Genomic DNA, 15004 nt, shown 5'->3' with positions numbered 1-15004 from the left:
CGCCCCGCCTGATCCCCAGCCGTCCCCACAGACACTGAGATCGACTGGAAGGCCTACATGGAGGAGGTGGAGGGGTTTGCCAATGGGACCCTCGACTACACCCAGCTGAAGGGCGACACCGGGCCGCTGGTGTGAGTGACGGGGGCGGCCAAGCTCCCCGCAGCTGCGGGCTCCCCAGGGGTCCTAGAGGACCAGGCAGGGCCTGGTCCCTCACTCCTGTCTCTCCACAGCTACCCCGCTGGCTTCGTCTACATCTTCCTGGGCCTGTACTACGCCACGGACCGCGGCACTGACATCCGCCTGGCGCAGTACCTCTTTGCCGGCCTCTACCTCCTCAACCTCCTCCTCGTCTTCCGCATCTACTGCCGAACCAACAAGGTAGCCTGGAGCCAGGGGGCCTCGCTGGCCGCCTCGGGGCCTCTCCTGCTCTGCTGAGTCCTCACCCGGGCAAAACGGGCTGGGCAGGAGGTCAGGGTTGGGGTCTGAGGTTTGGAGGGGCTCAGTGGCAGCGGGGGGTCCAGGACAGGCTGCTGATTGCCCTCGTGTCTCTCTGTTCCCTGCAAGGTCCCCCCGTATGTTTTTTTCTTCATGTGCTGCGCCTCCTACCGCATCCACTCCATCTTTGTCCTGCGGCTCTTTAATGACCCCGTCGCCATGGCCATCCTCTTCCTCGCCATCAACCTCTTCCTGGAGGAGCACTGGTCCTGGGGCTGCCTCCTCTTCAGGTGAGGGTCTGGGGGCAGGATGGGGGCAGCTCTCCATGGCGTGCTGCATGCGTGAGTGAACTCGGCCCCAGGGAGGGGGCTGCACTCGGCCCGGGGGCTGCCTGGGCACCCGTGTGGGGGGCCGCAGCAGTAACGCAGCTTCCCACTCAGCCTGGCTGTGTCCGTGAAGATGAACATCCTGCTCTTTGGGCCTGGACTTCTCTTCCTCCTCCTCCAACGGTTCGGTCTCCTGGGCTGTATCCCCAAGCTCTGCATCTGTGCCCTGCTCCAGGTGGGTCCCTGCTCGCATCAGCCACGGGGGCAGGCTGGCAGCCCCATCAGCAGGGGGTAGTGGGCTGCCCTGCCTGCATCGCAGCATCCTGCCTGGCTGTCCTGGGGGCTGGAGACCTCTGGATGGACATACAGTGGCACCGGCATCTGAGTTGGCCCCACACAGAAAGCTGGAGGTTGATAAATGATCTAATTCACGGGGCTCCCATCTTTGGCTGACTGTCCCTGTCACCCCATGCGGTGCTGGGGTTCTCGGGAGGTGGCAAGGGTGACGGAGACCTGGCTTACAGCTGCTGCGAGGGTGCTGGTGTGTCTCCGACAGGTGGTTCTGGGGCTGCCCTTCCTGCTGGTGAACCCCGTGGGGTACCTGACTCGCTCCTTCGACCTGGGCCGCCAGTTCCAGTTCAAATGGACGGTGAACTGGCGCTTCCTCCCAGAAGAGGTTTTCCAGAATCGGGCTTTCCACGCCATTCTGCTCCTGGCTCACCTGGCTGGCCTGGGGCTCTTTGCACTGCACCGGTGGCACAGGTGAGACCTGGGGTTCCCCACGGGTGCTGGTCCCCGTCAGCCCCCATGGTGCAGGATACGGGTCTGCGGCTCCCCTGCCCCTACAATGCTGCAGTTCTGAGGTTGCAGGCAGGAGTAGGGGAGAGTTACTGTTCTGTTTCGGGGAGCACGCTGCCCAGGGATTGTGGCTCACAGGGGAAAGTCAGGGTGGGAAAGACTTTCAGCAGCTGAGATCAATGTTTGTGCTTCCCCCTCAGGTCCAAAGAGAGCATCCTGGCTCTGCTGAAGGATCCTGCCGAAAGGAAACACGCATCCCCTCCCTTGACCGTCAACAATATCCTTTGGCAGGGTGGGCAGCAAGGAGGTGGGGAGAAGGCAGGGCAGGGCAGACCTTGGGCTCAGCAGTCGCAGGCTCCCGGTCCTGCGGTGCTGTCAGAACCAGCCTGTCCTGGGGGAAGGAGCTGTGCTGCACAGCTGGGGGAGCTGTTGCGGGATCGCACCTCCAGACTCCTGCGTTTGTCCCCTTAACGGCAGCCCACAGATCGTCTTCGTCCTCTTCTCCTCCAACTTCCTGGGCGTCTGCTGCAGCCGCTCCCTGCACTACCAGTTCTACGTCTGGTATTTCCACACGCTGCCCTACTTACTCTGGTGCACCCCTACCACGCGTTTGTCGTTTGTCCCCTTAACGGCAGCCCACAGATCGTCTTCGTCCCTCCAACTTCCTGGGCGTCTGCTGCAGCCGCTCCCTGCACTACCAGTTCACGTCTAGTACCAAGCTCGCCCACATGCCCCAGCACGTGCTGCCGGGGGGGGGGACCACCCGTCTGCTGGGGGGTCTGGGAGCGAGGGGGGGCTGGTGTGTCCCCCCCATGCTGACCCCCAGCTTTCCCCCCCTGCAGGGTGCTGCTGCTGGGCGTGATCGAGCTCTGCTGGAACACCTACCCCTCCACGGTCTGCAGCTCCCTCTCCCTCCACATCTGCCACGGACTCGTCCTGCTCCAGCTCTGGTATGGCACGGCCCCCCCGCCAGCGCCGCACACCCCCTTGCCGAGCAGGAGGCCCGCAGCCATCTCCAAGAAGGCCCAGTGAGAGCGTGGCTGGCCAGACGATGGGAACCGGCCTCTGGGACTGCCCCTTCTGCCCGCTCTTTCCCCACCTGGCTTCCAGGCTGCCCCCAGCCATCCCAGGAGGGCTGCAAGCCCTGGAACTGTGCAAAAGGGGCAGCATGGGGACCCCCGACAGGCAGGACTTCCCCAATAAAGGGGGCTTTGTGTGCCCTTCCCCGGCCGCAGCGTCCTCGTGCCGTGACGGTGTTGGTACGGCCGTGCCTTGGCCTGCCCCACCTGCGGGGAGGCAGAGCAGCCGCCGGGGCTGTGGGAGCTCCCTTCCCAGCCCTGGGAGAATGCTGCCCGGGGCAGGGGAGCAGCCTCTTGGGGTGAGGTTAAGACAGAGGATCTGCAAAACCGCTTTGCCTCAAGGTTTGAATCGCCTTGATGCAGGCCAGGGATCCCTCCAGCACAGCTTTTCCTAATCCCCTGTCTGCTTCCTCCCACGGGAGATGGTTGGGAAGGGGCTGACGCCCACCCACCCAGGACTCTGGTGAACCCCAGCGTGGCCTGAACAGGGCCGACGTCTCCCTGCCCGTAACAGAGATGCCTGTGCAGGCAGCACGGAGCCAGGCGTCTTTATTGGCCCCTCCAGTGGCCGTCAGACGTTGTTGGGGTTGTAGCACAGCATATTCAGCTTGATGTTCTCGTCCCAGTGACGCAGCAGCAGGAACAAGTGCCTGGCTGCCCCTTTGAGGCAGCCCACGTCCACCCCCTCGGGCAGCCGCTGCGCCTGCAGCCACGCGTCCGCCTTGGCCGCCACCAGCTCCCACTCCTCGAAGAAGCCGGCGCAGCGATGCTCCAGCCACGCCAAGGCCACCGCCGTGGCCCAGCTGGCATTCTCCAGGTCCTCTGACCCCGTGTCCTGCCAGCTCACGCCGGCCTCGGAGGGGGCGGCTGAGTGGGGGCCGGTGTCGGACTCTGAGCCGTGCCCGCTGTCCGCCTGCGCCCACACCGCTGCACTGGGCACCCCAGAGCAAGGGCTCGGGGGGGGGGGCGAGCCGGGCTGGGGGGCTGCGGCGGGCTCCTCACCCTCCTCGCCGCCGGGCCCTGCCTCGGGGCTGCTCCTGGCCCCCGGGGACGCAGGGCTGAGGCTGGCTCGGTGGGAGGCGTAGGGGGAGGCCCGGCGCAGGCGGTCCAGGGGGATCTGTACCACTTCGGAGAAACTCTCTGTGAGCTGGAACGGCCCCCGAGCTTGCTGCAGCTGCACCTGCAATGGAGGGGCAGGCAACCGGGGGGGCCAGGGAGGGACGCAGACCCACCACGGCCCCCAGCACTCAGTGGTGGGGGCTGCAGGAGTGTCCCTGGGGCACAGGGACTGTCCAATGCCTCCTCCCCCCCCCTTCCCCCCAAAAAAGCCAGCAAAGGCCCCCAGGGCTGTTCAAGGATGCAGCGGAGCTGAGCAGGCACCCACCAGGTTTGCATCCTCAGCTGGGTGCCGCTGCTGGTGCTGCCAGGCATCACCTGGGCGGCTCGGCTGCGACCCAGCAGGGAAGGTGCCTGCTCGGCCCCCCCGCCCCGGGTGTGATGGGGACAGGGTCCTTACCAGCGGGAGGTAGTCATGGCTGGCATGGTTGCTGGAGCGCTCGCTTTCCGGGCTGAGGCACTGCGGGCGCAGCACCAGGCTGGGCCCCCTGCGCCTACTCAGGCTAAACCTGTGGGGCAAACGGGTGAGATAACGGTAGTGATGTGTGGGGGGGGGGGGGGGCAATTCCTGAAGGGCAGCTGGACCACAGCCTGCTGCAGGGAAGGGGCTGGAGCACCAACCCCCCTCCCCCCCCCGCCTTACGCCGCAGGAGCTGGCAGGGGACGTTGGACCTGCAGCACCCAAGAAGTGGCACTGTCCTCCTCTCCCTGCAATGTGCCATTTTTTGGGCCCTCGCATCCCCCCACCCCCCCAGGCTCACCTGGAGCCAGCGATGCTCTCCGTGGATTTCTGGGAGCCCATGGAGGTGGTGGAAGGGCTGGTTGGAGGCCCTGCAAGGGGGGACGGCTGAGCATGGGGGGGCCATGATGCACCCAGAGGTGTGTCCCGCTCCCCCCCCAGCACCTGTGAGGGCGGTTCAGCCCATGTGCCCTGGACAGCAAGGGCAAGCGTGGGCACAGCAGATGCTCCAGCTCTCAGCTGCCAGCAACAGGGTGCTGGGGCCACCCCCCGTCCCCCACCATCCAGCCCTTGGCCCCCTCCACCCTGGACGCACCGTTCGAGCAGTTCTGCTTTTCCCAGCCATAGGTAGGGGAGGAGACGCTGGCTGGAGACCCGGGGGTCTCATCTCGCTCTGCAAGAGAGCAAAGACCTGAGGGCCCCTGGGCTCCCGGGACTCTCACGGCCCGGAGCTGCTGCCAGGGGCTGCTACGCTGTCCCCCCGTGTCCCCCCGCAGTGTGGGGCAGAGACCAATGCCTCTTCCCAGGCATCCACAGCGCTGCAGCTGGGACCAGCCCCACACAGCCGCAAGCTGAGGGTCCCCAGGGACCCCGGCGCTCAGGCAGGTCCTTATGCAGGTCAGCATAAGCCAATGTAAGGGCTCGGATCGGTACCTGCAGCGATGGGGGCCTCATCCTGCTCCTCCGCATCCCACTGCTGGCCCAGTCCTGCTGAGGAGCTCCTGTGGTGCCAGTTCCCTGCCGCGGCAGCTCGTGGCCGGCTGGCCGAGCCAGCTGCAAGGGACGGTGCCACCTCAGCCCTCCGTCACCTCACTGCTCCCTCCCCAGCACGCCGGGCCCCCCAGCCATACCTGTGCCCCACACCTCGGGGACTATGGGCAGGGCTGCCTGTGTGGCACCGTCCACAGGCACCAGGCGGGTGTAGAGAGAAGGCACGTTGCAGGCTTTGCTGGTTTGTGCGGCTTTCAGGATGCCGGGGCTGTGCTGGGGTGGGGGGGACACGCACCGGCACCCACCCTGCTCCAGCTCGGCTTCCCGCTGCGCTGCGTTCTCGTTGTCCCGGATGACGGAGCGTGCTGCCAAGTGGTGCAGCGGCTTGTCCCAGGCCTTGCCCGCCCGCCATTTCGCTTCCTGCCGGGTGGTGCCGCGCCTTCGCCCGGGCGTGGCCCGCCCGCCGCGGGGGGTCCTCCCTGCCCGGCCCCTCCCGGGGCTGCAGCAGCGACTCCAGCGAGGCCGTCACTTCCCAGGACACCGGCTTGCCAGCCCGCAGCGCGTGGATCACCTCCTGGCAGCGCAGGGGCAGGCCAGCATCGCCCAGGCTGGGCTTCCCCGGCTCGGGCACCGGCGAGGCGCTGAAGAGGTAGGAGGGCTCCACCAGCATGTCCCAGTCCAGGTGCGTGGGCGAGAGGAGGTTATCTGGGCAACGGCAAGACGTGGCCTCAGCGAGGCGGGGGGGCACCTGGCTCTGTCCCCGCCGCCCTCGTCCCCTGGGAGCCAGCACGCACTTGACTCCACTGTGCTGGGCTGCAGGCACCGTGACTGGGGTCCCAGCTTGTCCAGCCGCCCCTCCAGGGACTGGTTCCTCTTCTGTGACACCTTCTCCAGTGCCTGGCACAGCCGGTGGGCGTCCAGCTCCCCATGCGGCGAGGAAAAGCTGCGGCTGGCCAGGGCGGCGCGTGCCAGCGCCTTCTTCTGCCGCACCAGCTCCTCCGTGCTCAGGGCCACCGTCACCTGCGGAGGGGGGAGGCTGACGGCGAGCCTGGCAAAGGCACCGGCACAGAACCCAGACTAAGCCAAGCCGTGATGGGGCACCTGCGTCCCCGGCCGGCTGTTGGCCAGCCACAGGCTTGACGCCCAGCCCCGCCACTCTGCAGGCTGGCACCCGGCAGCCTCCCAGGGCAGCGGGTGATGCTCGCCAGGCTCCTCGTACACATGGGAAGGACTGACAGCACCGAGACAGGAGTTTGCAAACATCCCTGGGGGCTGACTCAGGCTGACGCCGAGGCAGGAGGAGTTGGCGGGGATTTTCATGTGTGCGGGGCACTTAGCTCAGTTGCTCAGGCTGGATGATGCTACAGTGGAATGCAGTCCCCGGCACAGAGTGATGTCCCCGCACTGAGATGCTTCACCTAAAAGCTACGGCAGGGCAGCGGCGCCCATGCCACCTCTCCCCCCGGCAGCAGGGAGCCTGGGGAGGATCGTTTACACTGCAGGGAAATCACTTACGCTTGACATTTCGGCAGCAAAGGCCACCAGCTGTGCTGTTGTGCGGCGGGAGCCGGTTATCTAACCCGTGCCACGGGGAAGGAGCATGTCCCGGAGCTGGGTGACAGCTGGCCTCACCCGGCCTTGGGGCCATCGTCACCGGGGGAGCTGCTTCTCCCCATCCCAGTGACCTGGCTGGGTTTTAAACCCAGGTATGAAGCAGTGGGGATGTTGCCCACCGCTAATGAAATGTCGGGCAGTGTTGGCTGAGGGCTGAAGGAGCCGGGCAGGAGGTCAGCCATCCCACCCCCTCCTCTCCAGCTTGGCAGATTCATTACCTGATGCCAGCCCAGCTAGTTTCACTTAATTTCTGTAGCATCAACAAGGATCTGAGCTGGCTAGGGTGGTTTGCAAGCCACCCAGTTGACTACTGGCCCGGGGAGCTGGGAGACCAGCTTCTTGGTCCCCAGCTATTCCATTCCAGTAGGACAAAACCACCCGAGGAGCCTCCTCGTGGCACCCACAGCTGATCCTTCCTTAAAATCCAGGCTACAACGCTCTGGTTTCCAGCCCGGTGGCCACATGTCCGGGCACAATGGGACAGCCAGACCCCAGCTGAGCCAGGAGCAACCCCCACATGTGTGAGCCCTTGTACCTCTTTGGCATCCTTACCTTGGTGCCAGCCGGGGCAGAGGGCAGCGGGGCGGATTTGGTGGAGGACTCACAGAGGGACAGGCTCTTCTGGCCCTGCTGGGAGGCGGCATCGGCACCGGGGGCCGAGGAGCCGCCCTCGGGGGCCACGTCGCGGGAGCCAGTGGACTCGCTGCTGGTGGAGCTGCGGGAGAGCAGCCCCCGGCTGCGGTCGGTGCTGACAGAGCAGTGCGTCAGGACGTACTGCTCCTGGATGTAGGAGGGCTGGTAAATCCGCTTCCAGATGTCTCCCCCCGAAATGGGATCCGCACCTGCCCAGCAAGCGCACACCCCATCAGACCACGGCTCCCACACCTGCCCCTTGCCCCGGCCCCGGCCCCACTCACTCTGCTCTGACACCTCTGTGCCCCCAGCGGAGAGCTCCAGGGAGGCGTCCCCGGATCCCGGGGTGCTCTGGGGCGGCTGGCGGCTCTCTCCAGGACTGGGCACCTCCTCCTGGGAGGGGAAGGCTGAGCCCCGGCGAGCCCTTTCCCGGTCCTGGCAGAGAGAGGGCACCGCCGTCACCCCCCCGGCACCGGGAGAAGCCAGCGGCACCGGGAGCGTGCCATCCTCCCCATGCCAGGGCGGTGCCGGTCGTACTGGCGGGCGCCTGTTGCGGAAGCGGGCGATGCTGTAGAGGACGCAGTAGCTGACGAGGCAGTCACCGGGGTAGAGGGCCGGGAGCTCGGTGGGCGAGAGCAGAGCCTCCATGCTGTCGGGGACATACCAGTCGATGGTGATGTCGCTGACGGCTGGCTCGATTGCCTTCTTCAGGGACTTGATCAGCTGGGGCGGGGAGAGGAGCCAGTGTCAGGCACCGCGGTAGCCCCCACACCCCCAGCACCCCCCATCCCTGCCCGGGCGTTACCTTGGGCTGCAGCCTCTCGGCCGGGCTCAGGAACTCAGCACAGCCCCGGCTCACCTTGGCCATGCCCTTCAGCAGCTGCCGGCACGCCCGTGGGCCCATGCCGAAGCTGAAGCACCTGCAGGAGAGAGCTAGGTGATGAAGAGCCATGGCCAGGCCAGTGCCAGGGGCTGGGCAGCCCGGCAGCAAGCCCTGCAGCAGGGATGGGAAGGGGTGTTTGATAGCCAGAGATGCCGCCTCGGCTGCATGCCAGGTTGGGACATCCCAGGGGAAGCCGAGCCGGTGGGGTTGGGGGATGTGATGGGCGAAGGACACCCTCGGGGCTGGCGGAGGTGAGATTTGGGGCTGCAGAAGGAGAAATCGGTGGGAACAGCCTAGGGGACATGGAAAGCACCGTGACCTCGCCACGGTGCCGGTGCCGTACCTGACGGTGCTGGCCTGCCTGCGCACCAGCCGGAGGATCCTACCTATGTTGCCCACCGCTGCGTTGGTGAAGAGGAAGAGCTGGCGGGGGTAGCCGTGGTGGAGGGGCTGTGCCAGCGCCCAGCCCAGGGCTGCCAGCAGGTTGGTGCTGCCCATGTCTGCCCGCAGCCCACCGAGATGCTCGTAGGCGCGCCGCAGCGTCTCCTGCCCGCACGGAGAGCCAGCCTCGCAGCAGTCCCCCAGCTCGCCAGCCCCAACCCCGTGACAGGGAGCCGGGAGGGGGGACTGAGAGGGGCTGGTGTGGGGCTTTGCCCGGTGACACTCACGTTGCTGCAGAGGCGGCTGGACGGGAAGAGTGGCTTGACTTCGGCGCCGAAGCTGGCAATGTTGAGCAGCGTCCCCGACGGGAGGCTCTTCAGGGCCACCAGCAAAGCCTCCTGGGGTGACAGCAGGGACCGGGGAGGGCTGCTAAGGACTGGCCACTTGCAGAGCATCCCCAGCCCCGCGGCGCCCCGTGGCTGTGCTTCACCTTGACCTTGTTGAGGTCGGGGCCGCTCATGGTGCCGCTGCAGTCGACGAGGAAGAGGACCTCACGGGTGACGCTCTGCAGGTCCCCAGGGACACCCTCCGCCACCGGGCAGAAGTTCAGCATCAGCACAGGGTTGGGGAAGATGTCCTTGTGGAAACGCTTCTGCACGAAAACCACCTGCGAGCCAGGCGGGCCGAGGGCTTTCTCACACCCCCCAGCCCACACAGAGGTCTTCCTCGCCCCCCTCCCACAGCCTCCCTCCTTCCTCCTCCTCCTCCTCCCTGCCAGGCCCTGCTGGGCTGGTGGCAGCCATGCCCTGTCACCTGTCTCTCGCCACTGCCATCCTTCCTGGCAATCCGCACGTAATCCCGGCGGCTCCGGACGTGGGCCTCGTACTCGGGGTACGTCATGGTGCCGTCCTCCATCACCAGGTGGGGGTGGTGGGGTTCTGGGGGCCACAGGGGGGGTTCAGAGCCACCCTGCGCCACCGGGGGGGTGGGGGATGCTCCAGATGCTTTTGGGGTGGTGCCCCATCTCCCCCAAACGTGCCAAGGGCACTGTCCCCCCTCACCGCAGGGGTAGAGGATGATCTCCAGGTCCCTGTCGTAGCGATGGGGCTCAGCCAGCGTGACGCAGGTGGTGGCGGCAGAGCTGGCCCAGGGGTAGGCATCAGCTCGCAGGGTGTGGGACGGGCTCTCCAGCCCTATGAGGGGAAGGAGGTGGTGGGGCAGCCCCTCGTGCCCCCTGCCTCGACCCCCATGCCTGTGCCGGACCTGACGCCGCGGCAGTGGCTGCTCCCTGCCGGCTCTAACGGGATTAACTGGGCCGGCGGCCAGGAGCGTGTCCCCACCGCCCTGCATCCCCTCCTCACCCGTCCTGTCCCCTGTCCATCGCGTCTCCCCGGGGAAGGAAGCTGCTGACCCAGAGCTGCCCAAAGCCATGCACGGGGTGACTTTGGGGCGTTCCAGCCCCAGGGGTGGGATGGCTTCTTTGTGGGTAGGGAGTGCAACAGGCTGCCCGGGAAGGGGGCTTTTGTCCCCCTAGAAGCACGGAGGGACCAGGGGACGCCATCCCAGGGACTGTCACCCATATTTCGGGAGGTTTTACCCAACCAACCGACACCGCTTGAGCCACCCCCCTACCTGCCAGCAAGCAGGGGCCCTTCACCAGCAGCTCAAAGGCAAACTCGTAAGGAAAGGGGTTGCAGGGTCGTCCCCGAAAGACATCCACGCTCTCCGCAGGCGCTGTGGGGGATGGCTGGCTCCGGGCACCAGGCCCCCCGAAACAGCTGGTGGGGCTGCAAGGGGAGAGGCAGTGATGGCTCCCACCCCCCTCCCCGCTCGCCCAGTGTTGGCATCCCCCCCCCGGTATGGCGGAGACTGAGGAAGCCATGAAAATCACCATAGGGCCAACCTGTCGTCACACAAGCTTGCCGGCTCGCTCTCGGGGACGGCGGGGACGTGGGGCGTGAGGATGGGGGGGAGGAGGAGGCGCAGGGCCCCGTCCGGCAGCGTGGCCAGCTCCTGCGCCGTGCTCAGGGTGACGGCCAGGCTCTCCGCCGGGCACAGCGTGCCCGTGACGATGACGAAGGTGGAGCGCTCTGTGTCTTCGTCCAGGACGAGGTGGCCTGGGCAGGGGAGGGACACAGGAGGGTCAGCGAGGTTGGGGAAGGCGGGTGTTAATTGCACTAATTACTCTCAAAGGGGACAACAGAGGCCATGCAAAGGGTAAAGACCCAGGAGAGGCAGACGGAGGGGAAAGGGGACGGGGCTGCCCTGGCACAGGGAGCAGCAGCAGTCCTCATGGAAAAGCAGTAGTGAGGATGAGGAGCCCTCCCTGGGCTCCGAGCCTCCTGGCCAGGAGGACCCAACAGGATCGCCCGTGCCACGGTACTTACCGCCGGCACAGCGGCGCAGCCGGCCGGGGCTGGGGCCACACTGGAGGCAGCAGTCCTGCGCTCGGTGCCGGTTCTGGACCTGGAATGTCACCCGCCGGCTGCCCACCACCGCCTCGAAGCCAGCCACCACCTCCGACTCCTCCAGCGGGTAGATAAAGACACCTGCGGGCAGGAGAGAGCCCCGAGGCAGATCTCGGCACGGACACCGCCGCGGTGCTGGCCGGCCCATGGCAGCACCACTAAGAGCAGGGTAATTTAAATGCACGGGAGCTGGGCAACACACAGGAAGGACCCAGAGCCTCACTAGCCCGGAGGAGGGCAGGGAGGATGAAATCCCCCTCTTCCTCAGCATTGGGAATATTTTTGCCTGGCCCCACTCTTCTCTTGCCCGCAGGGCGATGCTGGGTGTCGGTGGTGCCCCCACCACTGCTGACCTCGCCTTCGCTCCCCAAAGCGAGCAAGGTTTGGGGGCCAGGACACAGGTGGGCTGGAGATGGGATGCTCTCCAGCATGGGTGTTTTTAGGGGGCCATGCAGGCAGCCCGGGTCACTGCCAGCCCTGATAGCTCCCCCTTACCTTCCACAGGCTCCTCATGGGGGTTGGTGTACACGAGGTGAGCGGTGATGCTCAGGGAGTACCCGTTGGCACAAGCCTTCACCCTGGAGCTCTTCAGGGGCAGAGCCTCCCAGGAGGAGAGGGCGTACAGGCCCGGCATGGTCCCTTGGCAGGCAGCTGCGGGCAGAAGGGAGGCAGGTGCTGGGTGCTCGGGGGACAGGGTCTGCCGGAAAGGGGTTTGTGCATGCAAGCTGCTTCCATGTGCCCAGCCTGCAAGGGTGGAGCAGGTCCCCAGCCCTCCCCAGCCCGGGGATGCTGCTCTGCAGCATCCACAAAACACATGGACCTGGACCCAGGTCTCTGCTTGGACCCCAGCCCACCTGCAAACCAGGCCTGGAGCCACAGAAGCCCACAGAGAGCTCTTCCACCCCATGGGTAAATAAACCCAGCTGCTGGGCAGGAAAACGACTTCCTGTGGGCAGCAGCAGTTACACGCAAGCCCTGAGTCCCGGCAGACAAGCAGGGACTCCTAGACACGATGGATAACAGCCAGCCACACGCAGCCTATCTCTTGGCCACCCCACAGCAGCTCGGTGGCTCCAGAGCCTCCCCAGACCATCTCCCGCACTGGCTGGGAGAGGAGCATCTGCTGCTCCCATCTCCATCCACCCACAGAGGTTACCAGGGTAATTTGTTTAAAAAAAAAAAAAGAAAAAAAGGCGAGAAGCCCACAGCGTAACTAGGACAAAACAGCGAGCAGTGTTTGCTGGGGGTTTAATAATTAACAACAAGGTCAGCGCTGCACTGAAGAGCAGCACAGAGGGGAAGGCACTGCAGAGGGGAGCCCAGCTCGGGGGACAAAGCTCTCTGCCTCTGCACGAGTGATGCTCTGCCCAGAGATGGACGCGTGCAGCATCCCACCCTTCAGCAGCGGTCGTGGGAGGAGAGGTGGCTGAGGATGCCTTCCAGCCAGGGCACCAACCCGCTCCACACCTCTCTTCCCCTTGGGAAAACCACCTGGGAGCAGCATCCCAAATGATTGCCCGGAGCCAAGGCATCTCTCTAACATTGCCTTACCCCGTGCCATCGCATATTCACATAAAATATTTGGGTCAGCCTTAGCCCTGCCTCTCCGCGGATACTGTGCATGGGTCCCGCTCCAGGCATGGGTCTGCACCTTCACACTGTATCTCCTGCCTGCCCCAAGCGCCTGCTACCCAACGGCAGTGAGGTCCCCGCGTCACGCTGTGTGCTGGCGCTTCAGCGTGCAACGTGCCCGGGGCGAGGACAAGGCCAGGTAGAAGTGAACCATCTGGTCCCTCCACTCCGGTGGCCTTCGTCCCAGGAACGGCTCATATGAGCATCGGTAACAGGAGGCTCGGGGTGCCCTCAGCACACAGTCACAGGGTGCCTCTCAGAGCATCCTTGAAAGCGGAGCAGGGCTACATCCTCGGAGGCAGCACCAGGGCTGAGCCCATGGCTGGCACAAGGCAGGGAGCCCCTGAGAAGCAGAGAAGTGCATTAGCAACGTGGCTGCATCCCAGGAAAATAAGTCCATTACACTGGAGGGGAGCTGTTTATCTGCTCAATTGGCATCGCAGTGTTATGCTGGCAGGTCCTGGCCACCCCACCACCCCCCGCCATCTCCAGTCCTTCACCCCACATGCAGGATGCTGCATGCCCTGCTGAGCCCCCCCAAATTGCTATCCCAGCACACAAGGCAGCACAGGGGCAATGCACAGCCCGGTTTTCTTCCACGCTGGCCGTGCCACCATCGGGAACATCATCAGCCGGGTCCTGCCCTGACCGCAGCGCCCAGCTGGGCTCCAGGGACTGGGACTCCCCCAGCCCAGCCGCATCAAACCATTAAAGACAGATTTCACCCCAAAGCCCTTCCATTTGTTCCCAAGGCACCCAGCTTAATGCTCAGCAACGCGCCTGCTATTTGCCGTGCCACCCATTGGCCGGGGCACCGCCGGCTTGTTTACCAGGGACTTACCAGAGAAGCTGTCCTGGCTGCTTTTTATCACTTCTCTTTACATTTACTCTCAGAGAGTAAACAGGGCCCATCTGGCCCTGCCACGCTTTGTGCTGGCTGCTCTAAGCCCCGTGCTAATGAATAAAACCAGACCGGACGGTCTTCGCCCCGGCCTCTTCATCCTCTTCCCCTGGGACAGCAAACTGTCCCTGCGTACCAGCGCGGTATCACCAACAGGTCCCTGCCCCCCCCCCCATCCCCAGCATGGTTGCCAGTGCCTTCGCAGCCCCCTGCTTTCCCCCCTCCACCTGCGCCGTGCCGGCAGCAGAAAACCCTCAGCGAAGGCAAGAAGGAGCCAACTCTTCTCTAGGTCAGCAAAACTTAACATTTCTCTTCTCGCCTGTGGGCAGGTTGAGTTTTTCCAGCGAGGCAGCTGCCACAAGCCAGGCGCCTGAGCCCAGCAGACCCTCCTTAGCTGCCTGCGAAGTTGTCAGAGTTTCACCTGCTGCAGCGACAGCCACCCGCGCCGGGGTGCAGCGTGGTCCTGGGGAAGGCTGAGGCCAGCCCTGGCACAGGCAAACCCAGTGGAAATTTCCACTAGTGACAGAGGCACAGGCCGGTATGAGAGGGATGGAAGGAGAGGAGCCCAAGCCTCTGTGGCAGCACCCGAGGCAAGGCATCGCTGCCCCTCCTGCTCGCCCGTGTTGCCCGCTGCTTCCCTCGCCTCCCCTCCCTGCGGAACGTTCCTGCATTGCTCCACTGGGATGGGGCACAAGGGCAGGAGAGCAGGATCTGTCCCGACTCCTGGAGCAGGGAGGAGGCCACAGAGGCAGGAGGTTATGGCCCTGCTGCCCAGGGCTCGCAGGGCACACCACTTTGCAGAGAGCCCAAAGAGGAGTGGAGGGGAAAGGGATTTCCCTGGTGGCTGCAGGTGAAGGGGACGGGGCGAAGGGCTGCCTGGCACCACACTCGGGTGGGCTGTCCCCAGCCCGAGCCTCCAGCCTGCGGTGATGTCCCCTGGCTGGCACTGCTGCTTGGTCTGCTGGGAAGTCGAAACAGAGAGCAGAGCCCGCTGAACCCACACCCCCCCCCCCACACACGCACGTGCATACATGCACACATGCCCCGGCACATGCACCGCATCCAGAACCACCACATCCAGGACCTGTGCTGCTGCTCTCGCCTCCCTAGAGCCACAAAAACCCCTGGAAAACCCTAGCCCCATGCCAGGGAACAGGAGTTACTTGCCCTCAATGCACTGTAACATAGGCACACCCCCAAAAAATGTCCAGCCCCCCTCCCCGGATCCCCCCCAACACAGGCACGTCCTGGCAGGGCAGCCCTGCAAAAGGGTCCTGCTGCTCCTCCC

At 65.2% G+C, this 15004-nt stretch overlaps 2 protein-coding genes across 2 annotated transcripts; one reads left to right on the top strand and one right to left on the bottom strand.

The window, feature by feature from the left end:
- Nucleotides 1-27: 27 nt before the first annotated feature.
- On the top strand, nt 28-2783 carry ALG3 (ALG3, alpha-1,3- mannosyltransferase). The gene is made up of 9 exons (XM_019472877.1): nt 28-131; nt 231-378; nt 565-725; nt 876-996; nt 1318-1523; nt 1760-1836; nt 2042-2163; nt 2273-2295; nt 2402-2783. The coding sequence occupies exons 1-9, from the start codon at nt 58-60 to the stop codon at nt 2589-2591; spliced, it is 1122 nt and encodes a 373-aa protein (XP_019328422.1). The 5' UTR covers nt 28-57; the 3' UTR covers nt 2592-2783.
- A 426-nt stretch (nt 2784-3209) lies between these two features.
- Nucleotides 3210-11820, bottom strand: VWA5B2 (von Willebrand factor A domain containing 5B2). Its single transcript, XM_009282406.2, has 21 exons — nt 11679-11820; nt 11103-11264; nt 10607-10832; nt 10348-10502; nt 9777-9908; nt 9529-9653; nt 9206-9382; nt 9003-9113; nt 8678-8880; nt 8257-8371; nt 7989-8174; nt 7736-7886; nt 7371-7660; nt 5999-6224; nt 5656-5909; nt 5325-5600; nt 5148-5190; nt 4810-4887; nt 4516-4585; nt 4155-4263; nt 3210-3818 (listed from the first exon to the last, which is right to left on the bottom strand). Exons 1-21 carry the CDS (start codon nt 11815-11817, stop codon nt 3210-3212), a joined length of 3837 nt encoding a protein of 1278 aa, XP_009280681.1. The 5' UTR covers nt 11818-11820.
- Between the last annotated feature and the right edge of the window lie 3184 nt (nt 11821-15004).

Source organism: Aptenodytes forsteri, unplaced genomic scaffold, assembly GCF_000699145.1.
Source record: "Aptenodytes forsteri isolate BGI_AS27 unplaced genomic scaffold, ASM69914v1 Scaffold404, whole genome shotgun sequence".
Taxonomy (NCBI): Eukaryota; Metazoa; Chordata; class Aves; order Sphenisciformes; family Spheniscidae; genus Aptenodytes; species Aptenodytes forsteri.
This window is presented reverse-complemented; position numbering and strand designations above follow the sequence as displayed.